The 18608-nt window shown below is 39.4% G+C and overlaps 1 protein-coding gene across 2 annotated transcripts in view; it reads right to left on the bottom strand.

The window, feature by feature from the left end:
- The window catches only part of LOC135519940 (dachshund homolog 1-like), a 273557-nt gene that overhangs the window by 4092 nt on the left and 250857 nt on the right, over positions 1 to 18608 (bottom strand). For both annotated transcript variants that reach the window (XM_064945184.1, XM_064945185.1), the window contains exons 8-10: positions 7990 to 8137; positions 7115 to 7258; positions 6527 to 6595 (exon numbers count right to left, since the gene is read on the bottom strand). In XM_064945184.1, coding sequence (XP_064801256.1) covers positions 6527 to 6595; positions 7115 to 7258; positions 7990 to 8137 — 361 coding nt within the window. The remainder of the gene's footprint in view (positions 1 to 6526; positions 6596 to 7114; positions 7259 to 7989; positions 8138 to 18608) is intronic.

Below are 18608 nucleotides of genomic sequence, written 5' to 3'. Positions count from 1 at the left end.
AGGGATAGAGGAAGGTGGTGGTGGTTGGAAGGGGTGGATGGGGATGAAATCATTCACCTCCATGAGATGCCATGTATATCACCTTTCTCTGTCAAATAAATTGGTGGAACTTCTTCTATGTTCGTTCTGTTTTAATTAACTTCCACTGCTTCCAGTTTGAAATATTACTTCAAATCTTGAAACATACTGATTTACATTTTTGAGTGAGAAAAATCTGTGACATCTTGACACATTGTTTTATGAAAGAAAGCCTCATATTTATTTTTTTACTTTATCCATTTTTGTATTCAAATCAAGATGAAAAGTTCATTAAAAGAGGATAAATATTTTATTAGATGCCAAATAAAACCGATATTTTTTTTGCTTCTCTCAGCATAAAATTCCTTTGAAAAATTAATGAATACATGTAAATGATGCAAAATATGCCCATGCAAATATTTTATGAAGACAATTAAGGGATCCATTAATTACAGTATTTTTTGCTTCACTGACATTCATTCATTTAATTTGAATTTTACTTTAACTGTTTGGATGTTTAATCTCGCAACAAATAACTTTATGTCTCGGCGCAGGGTCATGTAAACTTGCCGAACACATCGAAGGGCAAGCAGGCGGGAACCAGAGAGGAGATACTGGGGAAGATATTTACGTGCACTCCGTCACCATGGCGTTAGAGCCAGGAGAGAGATTCAGTCCCAGTAGCATGGCTGCCTGCTAGCTGCTACAAAAGCCAGAGCTCCCTCTTGGAACCGATTAAAAAACACTGCAAAAGCAATTAATGAACAGAGATTGTGTTAATATCTCAGAATTAGAGAAGTGTGACAAAAGACAAATATAAATAATTAGTTCTCTAAAATGATTGCTCTTGTAATTTTTGGTCTCTCTTTCTCACCCTAGCCTGAGTTGTGAGATGAAAACACAACATACATTTCTCTTGGCTTTTATCCGTGTGATAGGGTTGGGTGTTTTATCCGTGTCTTCTTTGCGTGTGTAATTTATCAACATAATTGTTTTGCCTTTGAGAGTAATTACTGTATACTAGGCTGGGAGCAGAGGAGAACAGAGGAGACATGGGTGGCAGACAAATGGCGATCCAACTTCACAAAAGCACACATTGTTCCGTGTTAACTCAACCTCCTCTTGATTCTATTCTTCAAGGCCATTATCACTGACATTATGAGCCCTAGAAATGACACACTTCATAGCTACACCATAGCATATGATATATTATTATATTATCGTTATCATATAATTATAGATTATTCAACTGTGAGAAAGGCATCTGCTATAATACGTCCAATTTGTGTCTGAACAGGAGAGAAAATATGTATCTTTAGTGTCTATGACACTGTACCATGGTAATGGTTGCTACGTTGCAATGAATAAGCTATGTTTCTGATCACATACAAATAAAACGGTAATGCAATATAAAAAGGAAGTGAGAAAAGTTAAGCCTCCAGTTAATACAGTATAACATTTCAATTATAAAGTGCTGTTTAATGTAAATCAAAAATGTTCCAATTTCAAATTAAGGATACTTGATATAATAATTTAGTATGAAATGGGGAACTATAACTGTTCTCTGTCCAGAAGTTTAAAAAAAAATTGTGAAATGTTGACATATGGTTTACCTTTATTGGACAGCAACCCTTTTCACATCTCTCCACTGACTGAATGACATTTAATTATGAAAGAATCCACCCTCCTTATGGTACAAAACTATGATGAATATCTTTCAAATTTCACAGCGTTTTACAGTGTAATCTTTGTATTTTACAGGGGAAATTGAGACTTCTCTCAGAGATAAAGCGGTGATGATAGGGAGGAGTTGGAAAGGAAGGGAGGGGGAGATGCTGTTGGGGATTATTAGAGGAAGATGTTATGATACTAATGAAGAAGAGAGAGGTGTCGTGTTCTTGGGTGAACAGACTTCCTCACGTGGAGCAAGGAGGGGGTGGTGATCATTTCTGAAGACTCACTACCGTCTGGGGCTGCATCTCAAATGGTACCCAATTCCCTACATAGTGCACTACTTTTGACGAGGGCCCTATGCGCCATGGTCAAAAGTAGTGCACTACATAGGGAATACAGTGCCATTTGGGATGCAGCCCCAGACGTTGGATAGTCTTCAGAAGTTATCACCACCCCCTCCTTCCTTCAGGAAACCCCACAAGGCAAACAAACAAGCCATTCAAATGCACATATTATTACAGGACATATACATAAAATAAAGTGAATCTTAAGAGGTAAACAAACAAGTCAAATACACCATGCACGTACAGTACCCACATGGGTGCATGTACACAGACACACATACCTACCTGTCACTGAAATTGACTTATGCGTGCTGATAGTTTCTATGTAGTATTATATATCCTCTGATTGCACTTTAAACCTAGTTTACTGTAACATTCATTCAGATCCAGGCAGAGAAGCCTGTTCATAAAATTAATACTGTTAGTTAAGAAATTAAGAATTAAAATAGGCTTCTTCTATAGGAACAGGTCCTGTATTTCGTTAATTAGAAGAAAAAAATAAAAAAAATTCTTTAGTCATTCCGCTAATTGACTGGGGTACGAGTACCCCCAGGGGTAAGTGCAATTCCGTCGGGGGTACGTCATATAAAAATATGATACACATTTAAAAAATATATATATATACATATACACACTACTATATACACACTACCATTCAAAGGTTTGGGGTCCATTAAAATAACATAAATTGATCAGAACTACAGTGTAGACATTGTTAATGTTGTAAATGACTATTGTAGCTGGAAACAACAGATTTTTTATGAAATATCTACATAGTCGTACAGAGGCCCATTATCATCAACCATCACTCCGGTGTTCCAATGCATGTTGTGTTCGCTAATCCAAGTTTAAAAGGCTAATTGATCATCAGAAAACCCTTTGCAAATTGTGTTACCACAGCTGAAAACTGTTGTGCTGATTTTTTGAATGGTAGTGTATATAGATTTTTTTGTAAAAAAATTCTTCACATTATCAGACAGTGCATTTATATTTTCCAAAGGGGCTATACATTTGGGTGAGTAGCCTCGTTTCACTGCCTAAAAAAAAATTCAACCATCTAGTGTTCAGCGAAATAACAACACAATGTCAAATACAGGTAGCCGAGTCAAATAATTAACATCCAATCACATTAACCGTTACTCTCTCACGGTAAACCTTCACTTTTGCGTGGACATTTAGAAATGAAACATGACAATTTGAAAAATAAGCCACAGGGGTTTTTAGAGCGAGAATAAAGACAACTTTTGAGTTGTAAGACATGAATAAAAGCAAAAAGTTCCATTAATAAGAAGTGGCTAGAAGCATCTTATATGGTGAGCTACCGAGTGGCTAGGACAGGCAAGCCCCATACTATTGTGGAGGACTTAATTCTTCCTGATGCCGCAGATATGGCTGGGACAATGCTGGTGGAAAAGGCCAAAAAACTTTAAGGACAATGCCTTTGCAATGCCTTCACGATGCATCAGTGACATGTCAGAAGAAGTTTTAAAACAATTACTGCTTCGCATACAAGCCAGTGAATTATATGCGTTTACAGCTGGATGAGTCAACAGACGTGGCGGGCCTGGCATAGCTCCTGGTATATGTCTGTTACATTTGTGGGGGTCAATTAAGGAAGACATCCTCTTCTGCAAACCACTGGAAACCAGGACAGCATGAGAATATATTGTTTAAGCACTGGACAGCTTTGTGACATCAAATGGACTTTGGTGGTCAAGATGTGTTGGTATCTGTACTGATGGCACAAAAGCCATGACAGGGAGACATGGTGGAGTGGTAATGAGCGTGCAAGCAGTTGCTCCCAAAGCCACTTGGGTACACTGCAGCATCCACCGAGAGGCTCTTGCTGCCAAGGGAATGCCTGACAGATTGAAAGACATTTTGGACACGACAGTGAAAATGGTTAACTTTGTTAAAGCAAGGCCCCTGAACTCTTATGTATTTTCTGCATTATGCATTGATATGGGCAGTGACCATGTAACGGTTTTACAACATACCAACATACATTCTGGTTATCAATGGGCAAAGTATTGACCCGTTTTTTAAAATTGAGAGACGAGCTTAAATTTTTCTTTACTCTATTTACCATAATTTGTACTTGTCTGACCGCTTGCATGATGATGAGTTTCTCACATGACTGGTCTATCTGGGTGATGTTTTTTCTCGCCTGAATGATCTGAAACTAGGATTACAGGGACTCTCCACAACTATATTCAATGTGCAGGACAAAATTGAGGCTATGATTAAGAAGTTGGAGCTCTTTTCTGTCTGCATTAACAAGGACAACACACAGGTCTTTCCATCCTTGTATGATTTTCTGTGTGCAAATGAACTCAAGCTTACGGACAAGGTCAAATGTGATATAGCGAAGCACCTGAGTGAGCTGGGTGCGCAATTACGCAAGTACTTTCCCAAAACAGACGACACAAACAACTGGAGTTGTTATCCCTTTCATGCCCTGCCTCCAGTCTACTTACCGATATCTGAACAAGAGAGCCTCATCGAAATTGCAACAAGCAGTTCTGTGAAAATGTCATTTAGTCAGAAGCCACTGCCCGATTTCTGGATAAGGCTGCGCTCTGAGTTTCTTGCCTTGGCAAATCACGCTGTTAAGGCACTGATGCCCTTTGCAACCACATACCAGTGGGGCAAAAAAGTATTTAGTCAGCCACCAATTGTGCAAGTTCTCCCACTTAAAAATATGAGAGAGGCCTGTAATTTTCATCATAGGTACGCTTCAACTATAACTGACAAAATTAGGAAAAAATCCAGAAAATCACATTGTAGGATTTTTTATGAATTTATTTGCAAATTATGATGGAAAATAAGTATTTGGTCACCTACAAAGCAAGCAAGATTTCTGGCTCTCACAGACCTGTAACTTCTTCTTTAAGAGGCTCCTCTGTCCTCCACTCGTTACCTGTATTAATGGCACCTGTTTGAACTTGTTATCAGTATAAAAGACACCTGTCCACAACCTCAAACAGTCACACTCCAAACTCCACTATGGCCAAGACCAAAGAGCTGTCAAAGGACACCAGAAACAAAATTGTAGACCTGCACCAGGCTGGGAAGACTGAATCTGCAATAGGTAAGCAGCTTGGTTTGAAGAAATCAACTGTGGGAGCAATTATTAGGAAATGGAAGACATACAAGACCACTGATAATCTCCCTCGATCTGGGGCTCCACGCAAGATCTCACCCAGTGGAGTCAAAATGATCACAAGAACGGTGAGCAAAAATCCCAGAACCACACGGGGGGACCTAGTGAATGACCTGCAGAGAGCTGAGACCAAAGTAACAAAGCCTACCATCAGTAACACACTACGCCGCCAGGGACTCAAATCCTGCAGTGCCAGACGTGTCCCCCTGCTTAAGCCAGTACATGTCCAGGCCCGTCTGAAGTTTGCTAGAGAGCATTTGGATGATCCAGAAGAAGATTGGGAGAATGTCATATGGTCAGATGAAACCAAAATAGAACTTCTTGGTAAAAACTCACCTCGTCGTGTTTGGAGGACGAAGAATGCTGAGTTGTATCCAAAGAACACCATACCAACTGTGAAGCATGGGGGTGGAAACATCATGCTTTGGGGCTGTTTTCTGCAAAGGTACCAGGATGACTGATCCGTGTAAAGAAAATAATGAATGGTGCCATGTATCGTAAGATTTTGAGTGAAAACCTCCTTCCATCAGCAAGGGCATTGAAGATGAAACGTGGCTGAGTCTTTCAGCATGACAATGATCCCAAACACACCACCCGGGCAACGAAGGGGTGGCTTCATAAGAAGCATTTCAAGGTCCTGGAGTGGCCTAGCCAGTCTCACGATCTCAACCCCATAGAAAATCTTTGGAGGGAGTTGAAAGTCCGTGTTGCCCAGCAACAGCTCCAAAACATCACTGCTCTAGTGGAGATCTGCATGGAGGAATGGGCCAAAATACCAGCAACAGTGTGTGAAAACCTTGTGAAGATTTACAGAAAACATTTGACCTCTGTCATTGCCAACAAAGGGTATATAACAAAGTATTGAGATAAACTTTTGTTATTGACCAAATAATTATTTTCCACCATAATTTGCAAATAAATTCATTAAAAATCCTACAATGTGATTTTCTGGATTTTTTTTCTCTCATTTTGTCTGTCATAGTTGAAGTGTACCTATGATGAAAATTACAGGCCTCTCTCATCTTTTTAAGTGGGAGAATTTGCTAGTATTATGTCTGTTGAAGGCCAATGAAATCTTGACCCAGTGCTGTGCCCCAGTTGGCAAGCTGCTAGTTACACTAATGCTCAAATAGAGAAGGTGTGAGGGGTGGGGGGGTACAGACAGACTAACAGATGGACAGAAGGAAGAAGAATGATAAATAGAGAGATGAAGTGAGATAATGGCGAGAGAGGGTGAAAGTGTGAGAGAGAGTGAAAGAGAGAGAGAGTGAAACAGGGAGAGAGAGTGAGCAAGAGTGAGATTTATCTTCTCCTCATGTTCATGTACCTTGTATTGTCCTCTCAGCATCTGTTCTTCCAGCACTGCGGTCACTCTCCGTCTCTGGGGTCAGTGAGTCTGGGAGAGCAGAGAGATAGAACAGAACTGCTGTTAAACATCATTCAAATGGAGCAGCCACACTAAAAGTTTTCATTGAAAAACTCAATTGGCTATAAGTGAAAAACAACTGATACAATAAGACATTAGATGATTCCACAGTCAGATGCCCTGCTGCATCATGATTTAACTTACTCTTACTTCCAGAATGTAAAGAACTCAGTAACACTATGTGAGGTGTTACCACAACATGTAACTGCAATCTATTTTGTTTTTAGCTAAGGCTGATCCCCAAGTAGCAAATGAATTTGCTGCAAACAGTGAAATACATACAAAAAGCATATGGATACATTAACTTGTTTTGTTTGTTTTATTCTAGACACTATTTTTACTTTATTGCTGCTGTCTGTTTATTTTATCTCCTCCATTCTTTTTTGTTTCACTGTAAAGTGTGTTGCGATTTTAAATGCACTTTAAATAAAGATTGATACATTTTTAAGTAGAGTGTAACATAAACATTTAATTAAAAACACAACTAACCATTGAGTGAGCGCAGGCCTTCTGAGGGTGAGGGCTGTTTGAGGGACTGCTCAGCCTGCTCCCTCCTCTTGGACTCGTACTCCAGAACCTCCTGAAGTTTCCTCTTTGCCTTCTTCTCCTTCTTCAAGCGCTTCTGTATTATTGCTGCGGGGAAAAGAAAGAAAAGGACAACTGTATCAAATTACTTTTATTTAAACCTTTTCTATCCAAGCAAGTCAATTAGGAATAAATTGATATTTACAAAGACTTGGCAAGTGGCCATTGTGGTAAAAGACAAGCGAAACTTGACAAAACTACAGGGCAGAAACATGTGGCAAACAACAGAGTTGAAACTGAGTTTGAGGTAACATTCAAGCCAAAATTCGAACATGGGACGTTCACTCAAAATCATGAATTGATGTCAAAGGGAGATTGAGGACACTTAGGCTGGCTCGTGCTGGAAATTAGACTTGCCTGAATTCTTAGCAAACTATATTGAATTCAAAGCAGCAAACTGCTAGAGGGACTTAGAAAATAGTTTTATGTAATTGGCTCATTAAATAATAGAGTATTTTATTAAACTTGTGCAGCGCTTTAAATAACACAAGTGTGTTAACTTAAGTGTTATTTGTGTCACTTTTGTTTAGAATGATGATGAATCATTCATTTTGATAATTCAATATGTATCCATAATTAGCTGATCTCTTGCGGTGGTGGGGGACAATACTAAGTGGTTCATTGGAAGCGGTTGCACAGAAACACACTGCAGTTTTCTTATGTATGTTTGACCGTTTTCATTATTTAGATGTTTGTGTTAAAGTGTTTTAATGAGCTTTGAAGCATGCATACCTCTGTCAAACCAGACACACACACACGCACCCTCTCTCAGTCCGTACCTCTGTTCTTCTGTTCGATAGCGAGCTGTTTCTCCAGGGTCTCCCGGAGCTCTCTTTCCCTGAACAGCTCCATCTTTAGCTCCGTCTTCTCCAGCTGCACCTGCTTCTCTTGGGCCCGTGCGTTGTCAATCGCAACCTTCAGCAGGCCCTGCACACATACACACACACACCAGTTAGTACAAACACACACACACACACACACACACACACACACACACACACACACACACACACACACACAAAGACATGTATGAGACCAAAAAACTGCCTGCAAACATGGACACAAACACATGCACACACTCACACACACAAACACACACACAATTTTAAATAGTGAAACCCTAAAAAAAAGTGATCCTTTTAAAATAAAACTATACTAAATATATTCACGTCACCAAAAAACGGATTAAAACACACTGTTTAGCAATGGTATACATTAGCCTCAACAACACACTCTAAGGTAGCAAAGCTATTTTCTGTCCTCCTCTGGGTACATTGACAATTCAAAACCTAGGAGATACATGGTTCTCACCCCCTCAATAAACTTACACAGCAATTATGATGACTTCTGGAGGACTTTTTCCAACCTATCAGAGCTCTTGCTGTATGAACTAACATGTTGTCCACCCAATCAAAGGATCAGAGAATTAATATATTACTGAAAACATAAGGTACTAGCACTGCAGTGCATCGGGTGTTGTGAGTAGTTGAATCAATGAGAAAGGCAATAGGTTAAACAGTTTTGAACAAATACATATCTTCAAAAATTAAGGAGAAGCGAGAGAGAGAGAGAGCGAGTTTAATCTTCGTTTAATTTTTTGCTTCTTCTTAGTTTAACTTTCACTTACTTAGCTAATGCAGCAAATTTAGCCTAACGTTACTCAACAACCTGACTCAAAACAGAGAAGAATGCTATTCATGTTAGCTCGCTGGCTAAGGCTATCCAACTCTGCAACTCTTCCAAGTCAAGACAAGCTTGCCAGTGTAACTGTTAAACAGCTTGTTGTACACTGTACTGCGTAATTGTACACATGGATTGTGGGTTTACTAATGCATTAGTTCTAGTTGTTGACTATAACATTAATATGGTTGACAACGATGTAGGCTGTTAGCGGTTATGGTATTAAGGTTTGGCTAGGAGAGGTTTTTGTCCCTGGTCACAGACAGCTATTGTGTTGTGCACTAAAGTCCTCAAGCGAAGGAAAAAAGTGAGAGCAGGAAAGCGTGTAGATGCGATAATAAATTATATAACGAGTCCAGAGATGAAGCTGAATGTGGCTGCTATGAAAGTGAACTGTGTGTGGGGCTAACCAGGGGTGTATTCATTCTGCCGATTCTATTGCAAAACGTTTCTTAAACAGAAGCAAACGTAATGGGGAAGGACCTGCCTGAATTTGTCAAATAGAAACTCTCATTTTCATTGCAAAACGGATCTGTTTAGACTAATGATTACATTATTGAATGTGTCAGCTTGATTACTTCTATGTGTCTCTCGACCTGTACACCTAGGTTCTAAACTTTAACTTGTAGGCTAGGTTGTAGCAACCTCATGATAGGTATAGGGAAAATGTGAGTATCACATCTAGTAGCCTACACCTATCAATGTTACATTGAGCTGTGTGAATGGGATATGAATGACAGTCATACAATATGCTGTAATAGAAATAAGGCCATGCTCATAAAAAAAACAATTGTTCTCCCTAATCTTAAACAGCACCGACTGCCACTGATTAATATACACTACACACCTCACTATACACATCAATATCCACATCAATATCCACAGCAATACACAATCATAGAAAACAATCACGCTTTTCAGTAAAAAGGTCCTCAATCAGCCTTTTGAATTGCCATAAAGGCACCAATTCATCCAACTTTAGAGAGCCTTGGAGACCATTCCACAAGCAAGGTGCAAAAAAAAGAAAACCAGGGATCTCCAGAGTTAGCCACCCCTAAGAACATGTGTGGTATTTCAAACGTCTATAAGTTAACAATGAAGTATGGTAAAGGTGGCAGTTTATGCAGGAGGGCTTTATAAACAAAAAGAGTGCAATGCATCAATCTGACTTTGCTGAAAGCTACTTTATTAGGGGAAAAATACACTTACTATGACTGTGATATGTGGTTTTGCCACCTAGCTATCTTAAGATGAATCCACTAACTGTAAGTCTCTCCGGATAAGAGCGTCCTCTAAATGACTAAAATGTCAAATGTAAACCTAAATCTACGAGACTTCAGAGAGGGCCAGCCTACTTTCGGATAGAGGATGCAGTGAATACCCATACCTACCGCCCGTAATAAAGCATAGTGTGTTTTGAGTAGAGTAGAGAGTAGAGTATTTATTACTTTATTAATCCCAATTTGAGAAATTGTTTTATCACAGCATACATCATCAATGACTTAAAGAAACAGGACACGCAACAATGACCAACATGATAAGCAACAACAAATACATTGTTATACATTGTTAAATAGGAAGACCTCATAAAAAATGTTGATCAATTACACTCGTTAAAAAGCCTCATGGATGTGGGTAAAAATGACGGTCTAAACCTCTCTGTGGAACTTCTGGGCAGTATGAACCTGCTACTGAAGCTGCTCCTGTGTTGCATTAGAGTGCTGTGGAGTGGGTGGGTGTCATTGTCCATGTGTGTTTTTCTTTGCAGACTTTTATGAGCAAGTACTGCATTGATTCCGGTCTGCAGCCAATTGTAGCACTGGCTTTCTTGATTATTAGTCAAGCTTGTTTAAATCCTCCTTTGTTGAATTCCCTTTCCAGCACACAATATCATAGGTCACTACACTCACCAGGACACTGCTATAGAACATGCAAAGCCTTTGTAACATACATTTAAAAATCTAAGCTTCCTTTAAAAGTAGTCTGGATTTTTATTTTTTGGAAACACTGTGAGAGTTCTTCTTCCAGTTAAGTTTGTTGTCTACTATTACACACAAGAGTCAACAGTTCAATTCTCATCACCATTAATAGAAATGTGATTAAAAATGTCTTTATTTTTTCTTAAACCTACCACTAGCTCCTTGGTCTTCAGTACATTCAGGTCCAAGTAATTGGCCTCACACCATTTCACAAAGGACTCAGTTGTATCCCTGTGATAAGAATTGTCTCCTTTCATAACACAGCTTACTATAGAGGGCTTGCAGTTGCATCACAAACCACCTAGAAACCATACCTACCTGGTGCCATGTTGGATTACCAATCAGTCTGGTGGAAGTCATCCAATCGCCCACATGGCTGGCTGCGTTTTGCTATCACTGGAAACTTCTGGAAGATTGACAATTATTTTGTTTTTCTAAGGACCCAGAAAATGGAGGCAGTAGGAGAACCTATTCAAGTAAGTAAATATATTTTGAAAATGATACAGGAACTTTATGTGCAGGATAACTCAAATGAGCGGCTAACATAATGTAACTTTACATACCTATAGCTATCCATGTGAATTCAATTTCCCCAGCTAGCTAACTTCACATTAGCTAGTTAGCTATCCTGATGTATTTATCATTGTAAATTAAAAACACAAACTTGAAATACATTTTGCAGCCAGGTAGCTAGCTAGCTAACAGCCATGGAAGAGGGTGAAAGGATTAGCTAGCAGTTCCAGCTGTCAGGGAAGGGAGAGTAGGCTACTCTGGATAGGGCAGGTACCTTTGTGGAGGACATTATGAAAAGATACTCCAGTTCCTAGCGAGAAAAACTATGAGGACAGAGAGATATAGCAACAAAATAATCAGTGCTGTCTAATTTGAGTATAAGGTAGCCTGTTTCTTTGTGATGTTCTGTCCTCAGATACAAAGAGCCATGAAACCCTGTCTGCAGATGAAAAGCTCCCAATGAATGTCTCGAGAATAAGGGTAAATCCTTGTAAATCCATGCATTATATGTGTACCTATGTTAGCACATTAGCAACAAAAAAGTCACAATGTATAAACCTATTACAACTGGAGCAGGCCAACCCTGATGGGTGTGCACAGGCTTCTGTTCCAGCCCAGCACTAACACACCTGATTCAAATTATTAAGCATAATTGGTTGATAATCAAGTGTGCTATTGCTGGGCTGGAACAGAAGTCTGCTCACCCAGTAGATCAGGGATCAGTGGAGCGAGGTTGGACAATGGCATTTACTTGTTTTTGTTAACCTGAGATTATGCTTTACTAATAATAGCCTACTTGTTACTAAGATGTCTAACCTTTACATGTGAGTTAGCTTATGTGTACACTTGATTCTTTGAAGTGAAGTGTTTAAACTTGTTTTAATTGTTCACTTAAAACTACTATTCAGGATTGACTAGTGTCAATGTTGATTTAATCACAGCTCACAATCCTGCATTAACCTCTTTGAACTCTAGGGGCGCAATTTCATTTTTGGATGAAAAACGTTCCCTTTTAAACAAGATATTTTGTCACAAAAAGATGCTCGACTATGCATATAATTGCTACTGTTCGAAAGAAAACACTCTGAAGTGTCCAGAAATACAAAGATCTTCTCTGTGCGTGCCCTTTAACGTGAGCTTCAGGCAAAACCAAGATGAGATGGCATCCAGGAAATGACAAGGATTTTTGAGGCTCTGTTTGTCATGATCTCCTTATATGGCTGTGAACGCAAGAGGAATGAGTCTGCCCTTTCTGTCGTTTCCCCAAGGTGTCTGCAGCATTGTGACGTATTTGTAGGCAGATCATTGGAAGATTGACCATAAGAGACCACATTTACCACGTGTCCGCCCGGTGTCCTGCGCCGAAATTGGTGCGCAAAAGTCACCTGCCAGTATTTTTCCAAACAATACAGAGAGTAAAGCAAGCTTCCACGAACTGCATGTCAATGAAGAGATATGTGAAAAAACACCTTGAGGATTGATTCCAAACAACGTTTGCCATGTTTCGGTCGATATTATGTAGTTAATCCGGAAAAAGTTTTACGTTGTAGGTGACTGCATTTTCGGTTCGTTTCAGTAGCCAGGCGCAATGTAGAAAATGGAACGATTTCTCCTACACACAGACGCTTTCAGGAAACACTGCGCATTTGGTGTGTAACTGAGAGTCTCCTCATTGAAAACATCAGAAGCTCTTCAAAGGTAAATGATTTTATTTATTTGGTTATCTGGTTTTTGTGAAAATGTTGCGTGCTACATGTTATTCAAAATGCATTGCTAGCTTTGCATACTCTTACACAAATTAGTCCATTTCTATGGTTCAAAAGCATATTTTGAAAATCTGAGATGACAGTGTTGTTAAGAAAAGGCTAAGCTTGAGAGCAGATGCATTATTTTCATTTTATTTGCGATTTTCAGAAATCGTTAACGTTACATTATGCTAATGAGCTTCAGGCTATAACTGTATACAGGGTTTTTTCATAGCCAAACGTGAACAAAACGGAGCGATTTGTCCTACACAAATAATATTTTTTTGAAAAACTGCACATTTGCTATGTAACTGAGAGTCTCCTCATTGAAAACATCCGAAGCTCTTCAAAGTTAATGATTTTATTTATTTGGTTATCTGGCTTTTGTGAAAATGTTGCGTGCTACATGCTACACAAAATGCTATGCTAGCTTTGCATACTCTTACACAAATTAGTAAATTTCTATGGTTCAAAAGCATATTTTGAAAATCTGAGATGACAGTGTTGTTAAGAAAAGGCTAAGCTTGAGAGCAAACGCATTATTTTAATTTTATTTGCGATTTTCAGAAATCGTTAACGTTGCGTTATGCTAATGAGCCTGAGGCTTTAGTCACGATCCCGGATCCGGGATGGGGAGTTTCAAGAAGTTAAAGAGGGGAAGGGAATCTTTCTAATTTGTCTGTGTTGTATTCTCAAATGAACATTACTTACCTGCTTGTTCAGTTTTATAATGGTTGTTTATGTGCTCAATTGTACCATCTTAATTTTGCAGCGGATAGTACTTTAAACATGAATATGCTTTTAGGCCCAAGAAAACAATACATCTACAGACACACAAAGCACACAATATAATAGGAGAATCACATATTCATGTACAAACATTTGTTTGTGCTGAAACGTTTATTTTTCCACAGCGATTTAAGATTCTGGTTAAGTTTATGCTCTATTTGATTGTCACTTTTTTTCAGGATATCAGCCATGTGAACCCATTTTGCAAATGATAATGGTATGCAAAGCCAATGCAGCCATAGGCCTACTACAGTATGATGACATTAGCCTTATGGGCATTTGCAATGCACCCCTTGACATTGTGCATCTGAAGGATAAAATAGCTTAACTCACACATTGTTTACATATTGTCATCTTTATGTTTTCAATTTAAAAACGATACCAGTAGTCAATGTATATGAGGCTAATAATTTACTCAATGTTGTACATGCCGTGTGCTGACATTAAACTATTTGGAGCAAATCCAACCCTTTTAATCTAGGCGGTGAAATGTCTGGAAGCAGGAGATGATGGGATGCTTAGTTTAAAACACACACAAAACTATTACTACTACTACCAAGTTAAATGCCAGATACTTTTCTCCCATAAGGTCTGAGTGGCACTTGGAGGTGACACTGTGATAATGAAGATGGCTTGCCTAAGACTACCACAACAATTGCATTGTCTATGCTAAGAAGGTGTCGTACGTCAAGGTGTAGTACGTCAACTGTAAGCCCTCTATAGCAGAGTCATGAGAGAATTTCTTTAAGTGGCTCAGTTCATTGTTGTGTGTGAAGTCATGATAAACTATGATAAATTGCATCCAATGGCTTCAATATATAGGCAGCACCATTCTTACTGTATATACCAGGGGTATTCAACTCTTACTCTCTTACTCTGCTGGTTTTCTGTTCTACCTGATAATTAATTCCACACACCTGGTGTCCCAGGTATAAATCAGTCCTTATTAGAGGGGAACAATGAAAAAATGCAGTGCAACAGGCTTCGAGGTCCAGAGTTGAGTTTGAGAGATATATACAATAAAGCCATAGTCTATAACCGGTATGACCGGTGTGAATGTCGACTCAATGATTTGTCTTCTGCTATTTAATGAAAGGCATGACCTTATCTTATAAAATAAGCCCATTTGAATTCTTAATTTCTTAAACTCATCAACATGCTTTTTGAAAAATTACTTTTTGTCAATTCAAATACCAAGGTATTTATAAGCAGGGACACGGTCAATGAGGACACCATCCAATGCACATATGCATAAATCATTAGTTACATTTTTATGTGATTTTGGAGAGTAACATATACTGTACCTGCTTTTACCTGCATTAAGTTCCCATTTCAGTTCAACAAAGGCTTTCTGCAAAGCAATGAAGGCAGATTGAAACTTTGAAAGAGCCTGGTCAACCGTGGGGGCAAAAGCATAAAGACATATGTTCTCATTTCAAATCAAATCAAATTTTATTGGTCACATACACGCATTTAGCAGATGTTATTCGGGGTGTAGCGAAATGCTTGTAAACCAAATTATTGCCTAGGGTCTAGAAGCACGGCTGCCCTACCTATCGGCGCCATTTTCAATGTTTTGCAGAAAGACCAACATTGTTAGACAGTAAAACGTACAGGACCTAAACTCAATCCCTGTGGAACACCATTCGTAGTATCAAGGATATCTGAATCAACACCATCAGAAAAAACACATTGTGTCCTGTCTGTCAAGTAATATCCAAATCAATTACACCTGATGCTGATTGCAGAATCAGGAATCAATAATGAGTGGTCAACAGTATCGAACACCTTCGATAAGTCAATAGCAGCAGCACAGTAGTTCATCCTATCCATACCCCTTACCACATAATTTAACCACAAAGTTGCAGCAGAGATGCTGCTATGACCCGGCCTGAAACCAGACGGGTGAACATTTAGAATACATTTCATAGCTAGGAAGGATCTAAGTTGACTGTCAATTAATGGGGAGGCAGGGTAGCCTAGTGGTTAGAGCATTGGACTAGTAACCGAAAGGTTACAAGTTCAAATCCCCGAGCTGACAAGGTACAAATCTGTTGTTCTGCCCCTGAACAGGCAGTTAACCTACTGTTCCTAGGCCATCATTGAAATAAGAATTTGTTCTTAACTGACTTGCCTAGTAAAATTAATGATTCTACAATTTTTGCTAGGCAATACAATTTTGATATAGGGGATCATTATTTTGGTCGGAGGGGTCACCACCTTTCTGGAGAGGGAGCACGTGGGCTGCCTTCTAATCCCTGGGGATAGCACCTGAAATAGGAGGCTGGGAGAGGGAAGAGCAGTCATCAGTCGACTGCTCTTCCCTCTCCCAGAGTCAATTAAACCACAATTGCTTTCAAATAAAAAGCCTGCCAATACTGATTAAAACCATCACTTATCTCATTCTTCTCAGTAATGATGCCAGAGTCTGACTTGCTTAGGCAGGTCAGGAGAGGAATTTCCACACTTCCGTGCATTAACTGTTTTACAAAATGTTGACGGATCCCCAGCAGAGTCTGTGATAAAACGTAGAATGTAGATTGATTTAGCTTTCTTAATTGAGGAATATCTACTGTATTTTTCAATTGCCTGAAATGCTGCCAATCAGCTATCAAGGCAGTTTTTCTAACTTTGGTCCAGGCCTGATTTCTAATCATAATGAGATCTGAAAGTTCTATAGAGAACCATGGATTTGTTCTATTATACCTCTAAGGATTTTAGAGGGCTCGTGTTTGGCTGCCAGAGATATAAAAATAGATGAGAATAGATTATTCTAGAGATAATTCAGGGTCAGGCATGCAGTTTATAGAGGAAAGATGAGAACAATATTTATCATGAAAAATGGATGGGTAAAATTTGAAAATGTATCTTCATAATTATACAAGGATAAATTTTGTTTCTGTTTTGTATCTCTAATACATGCAATAGACTGGGTTCGTTGTTTAGCAACAAAACTGACCAGTGCGCAACTATGGAGCAAAATAGACTGTTCAACTTGTAAACAGCATGTAAACTATATTTTGTCTCCAAATGTTCATTGAAAACAATAATAACATTTTCACAATAGCATTTGTTGTTTCTCAAATACATCTTTAGAGTTGTTGGTGAGCTAGCTAGAGAATTTTAGCCATATTAGCACAGACATGTCATCAGTCAAAACACCTGAAAACAAGACATGGTATCAATAACAACATACAACAAACTGAAATGAGCAACCTACGATTCCCCACATGGCAGCTTCTTGTCTAGCTAGCTGACTGTTCAGAATCATAACAACACATGCCTTCCGGCAACATCGATGCGCGCACATCATTTTTGTTGTCAGCCAACCTGCCTATACAACAGTGATCACTGACGTCATTAGCAAAGACTACACTTAATAACTTGTGGGGGCTAATTATAAAAAATAAGGTCAATCAGCAAGGACTTTCTTAGCAAGGAGTTTCTTACATTCACCTGTGTAGGTTTGGAGATTAGTTGAGTCAGGTGAATGTCAAGAGAAATATTCTTCAAAAGATCAGAGGCCAGAGTAAACCAATCCAGGTTAAAATCTATTAAAATCACTAATTCAGATGGGGGAGGGTAAATCCCTGCTACAAACAAATACACTACATGACCAAATGTTGAACATCTCATACCAAAATCATGGGCAATAATATGGAGTTGGTTCCCCCACTTTGCTGCTATAACAGCCTCCACTCTTCTAGGAAGGCTTTAAACTAGATGTTGGAACATTGCTGCGGGGACTTGCTTCCAATAGGCCACAAGAGCATTAGTGAGGTCAGGCACTGATGTTGGGCGATTAAGCCTTGTTCGCAGTCGGCATGGCAATTCATCCCAAAGGTGTTGGATGGGGTTGAGGTCAGGGCTCTGTGCAAGCTAGTCAAGTTTTTCCACACTGATCTCGACAAACCATTTCTGTATAGACCTCACGTTGTGCCTGGGGGATTTGTCATGCTGTAACAGGATGGCTTTCCCCAAGTTGTTGCCACAAAGTTGGAAACACAGAATTGTCTAGAATGTCATTGAATGCTCTAACGTTAAGATTCCCTTCACTGGAACTAAGGGCCCGAGCACAAACCATGAAAAACAGCACCAGACCATTATTCGTCGTCCACCAAACAGTTGGCACTATGCATTGGGACAGGTAGCGTCTCCTGGCATACGCCAAACTCAGATTTGTCTATTGGACTGCCAGATGGTGAAGTGTGATTAATCACTCCAGAGAACAGGTCCGATGGCGATTGGCATTGCGCATTATGACCTTAGGCTTGTGTGCGGCTGCTCGGCCATGGAAGCCCATTTCAACAAGCTCCCGATGAACAGTTATTGTGCTGATGTTGCTTCCAGAGGAAGTTTGGAATTCAGAAGTGAGTGTTGCAACCGAGGACAGACGAGTTTTATGTGCTACGTGCTTCAGCACTTGGTCCCGTTCTGTGAGCTTGTGTGGTCTACCACTTTGCGGCTGAGCTCTTAGACGTTTCCACTTCATAATAACAGCACTTACAGTTGCCCGGGGAAACGCTAGCATGACAGACATTTGATGAACTGTCTTGCTGGAAAGGATGCATCCTATGACCGTGCCACGTTGAAAGTCACTGAGCTCTACAGTGAGGCCATTCTACTGCCAATGTTTGTCTATGGAGATTGCGTGGATTTGTGCTTGATTTTATACACCTGTCAGCAACGGGT

Source organism: Oncorhynchus masou, chromosome 29 (genome assembly GCF_036934945.1).
Source record: "Oncorhynchus masou masou isolate Uvic2021 chromosome 29, UVic_Omas_1.1, whole genome shotgun sequence".
Lineage (NCBI taxonomy): Eukaryota > Metazoa > Chordata > Actinopteri > Salmoniformes > Salmonidae > Oncorhynchus > Oncorhynchus masou.
The sequence above is the reverse complement of the archived record's forward strand: the minus strand, read 5'-3'. Positions and strand labels throughout refer to the sequence as shown.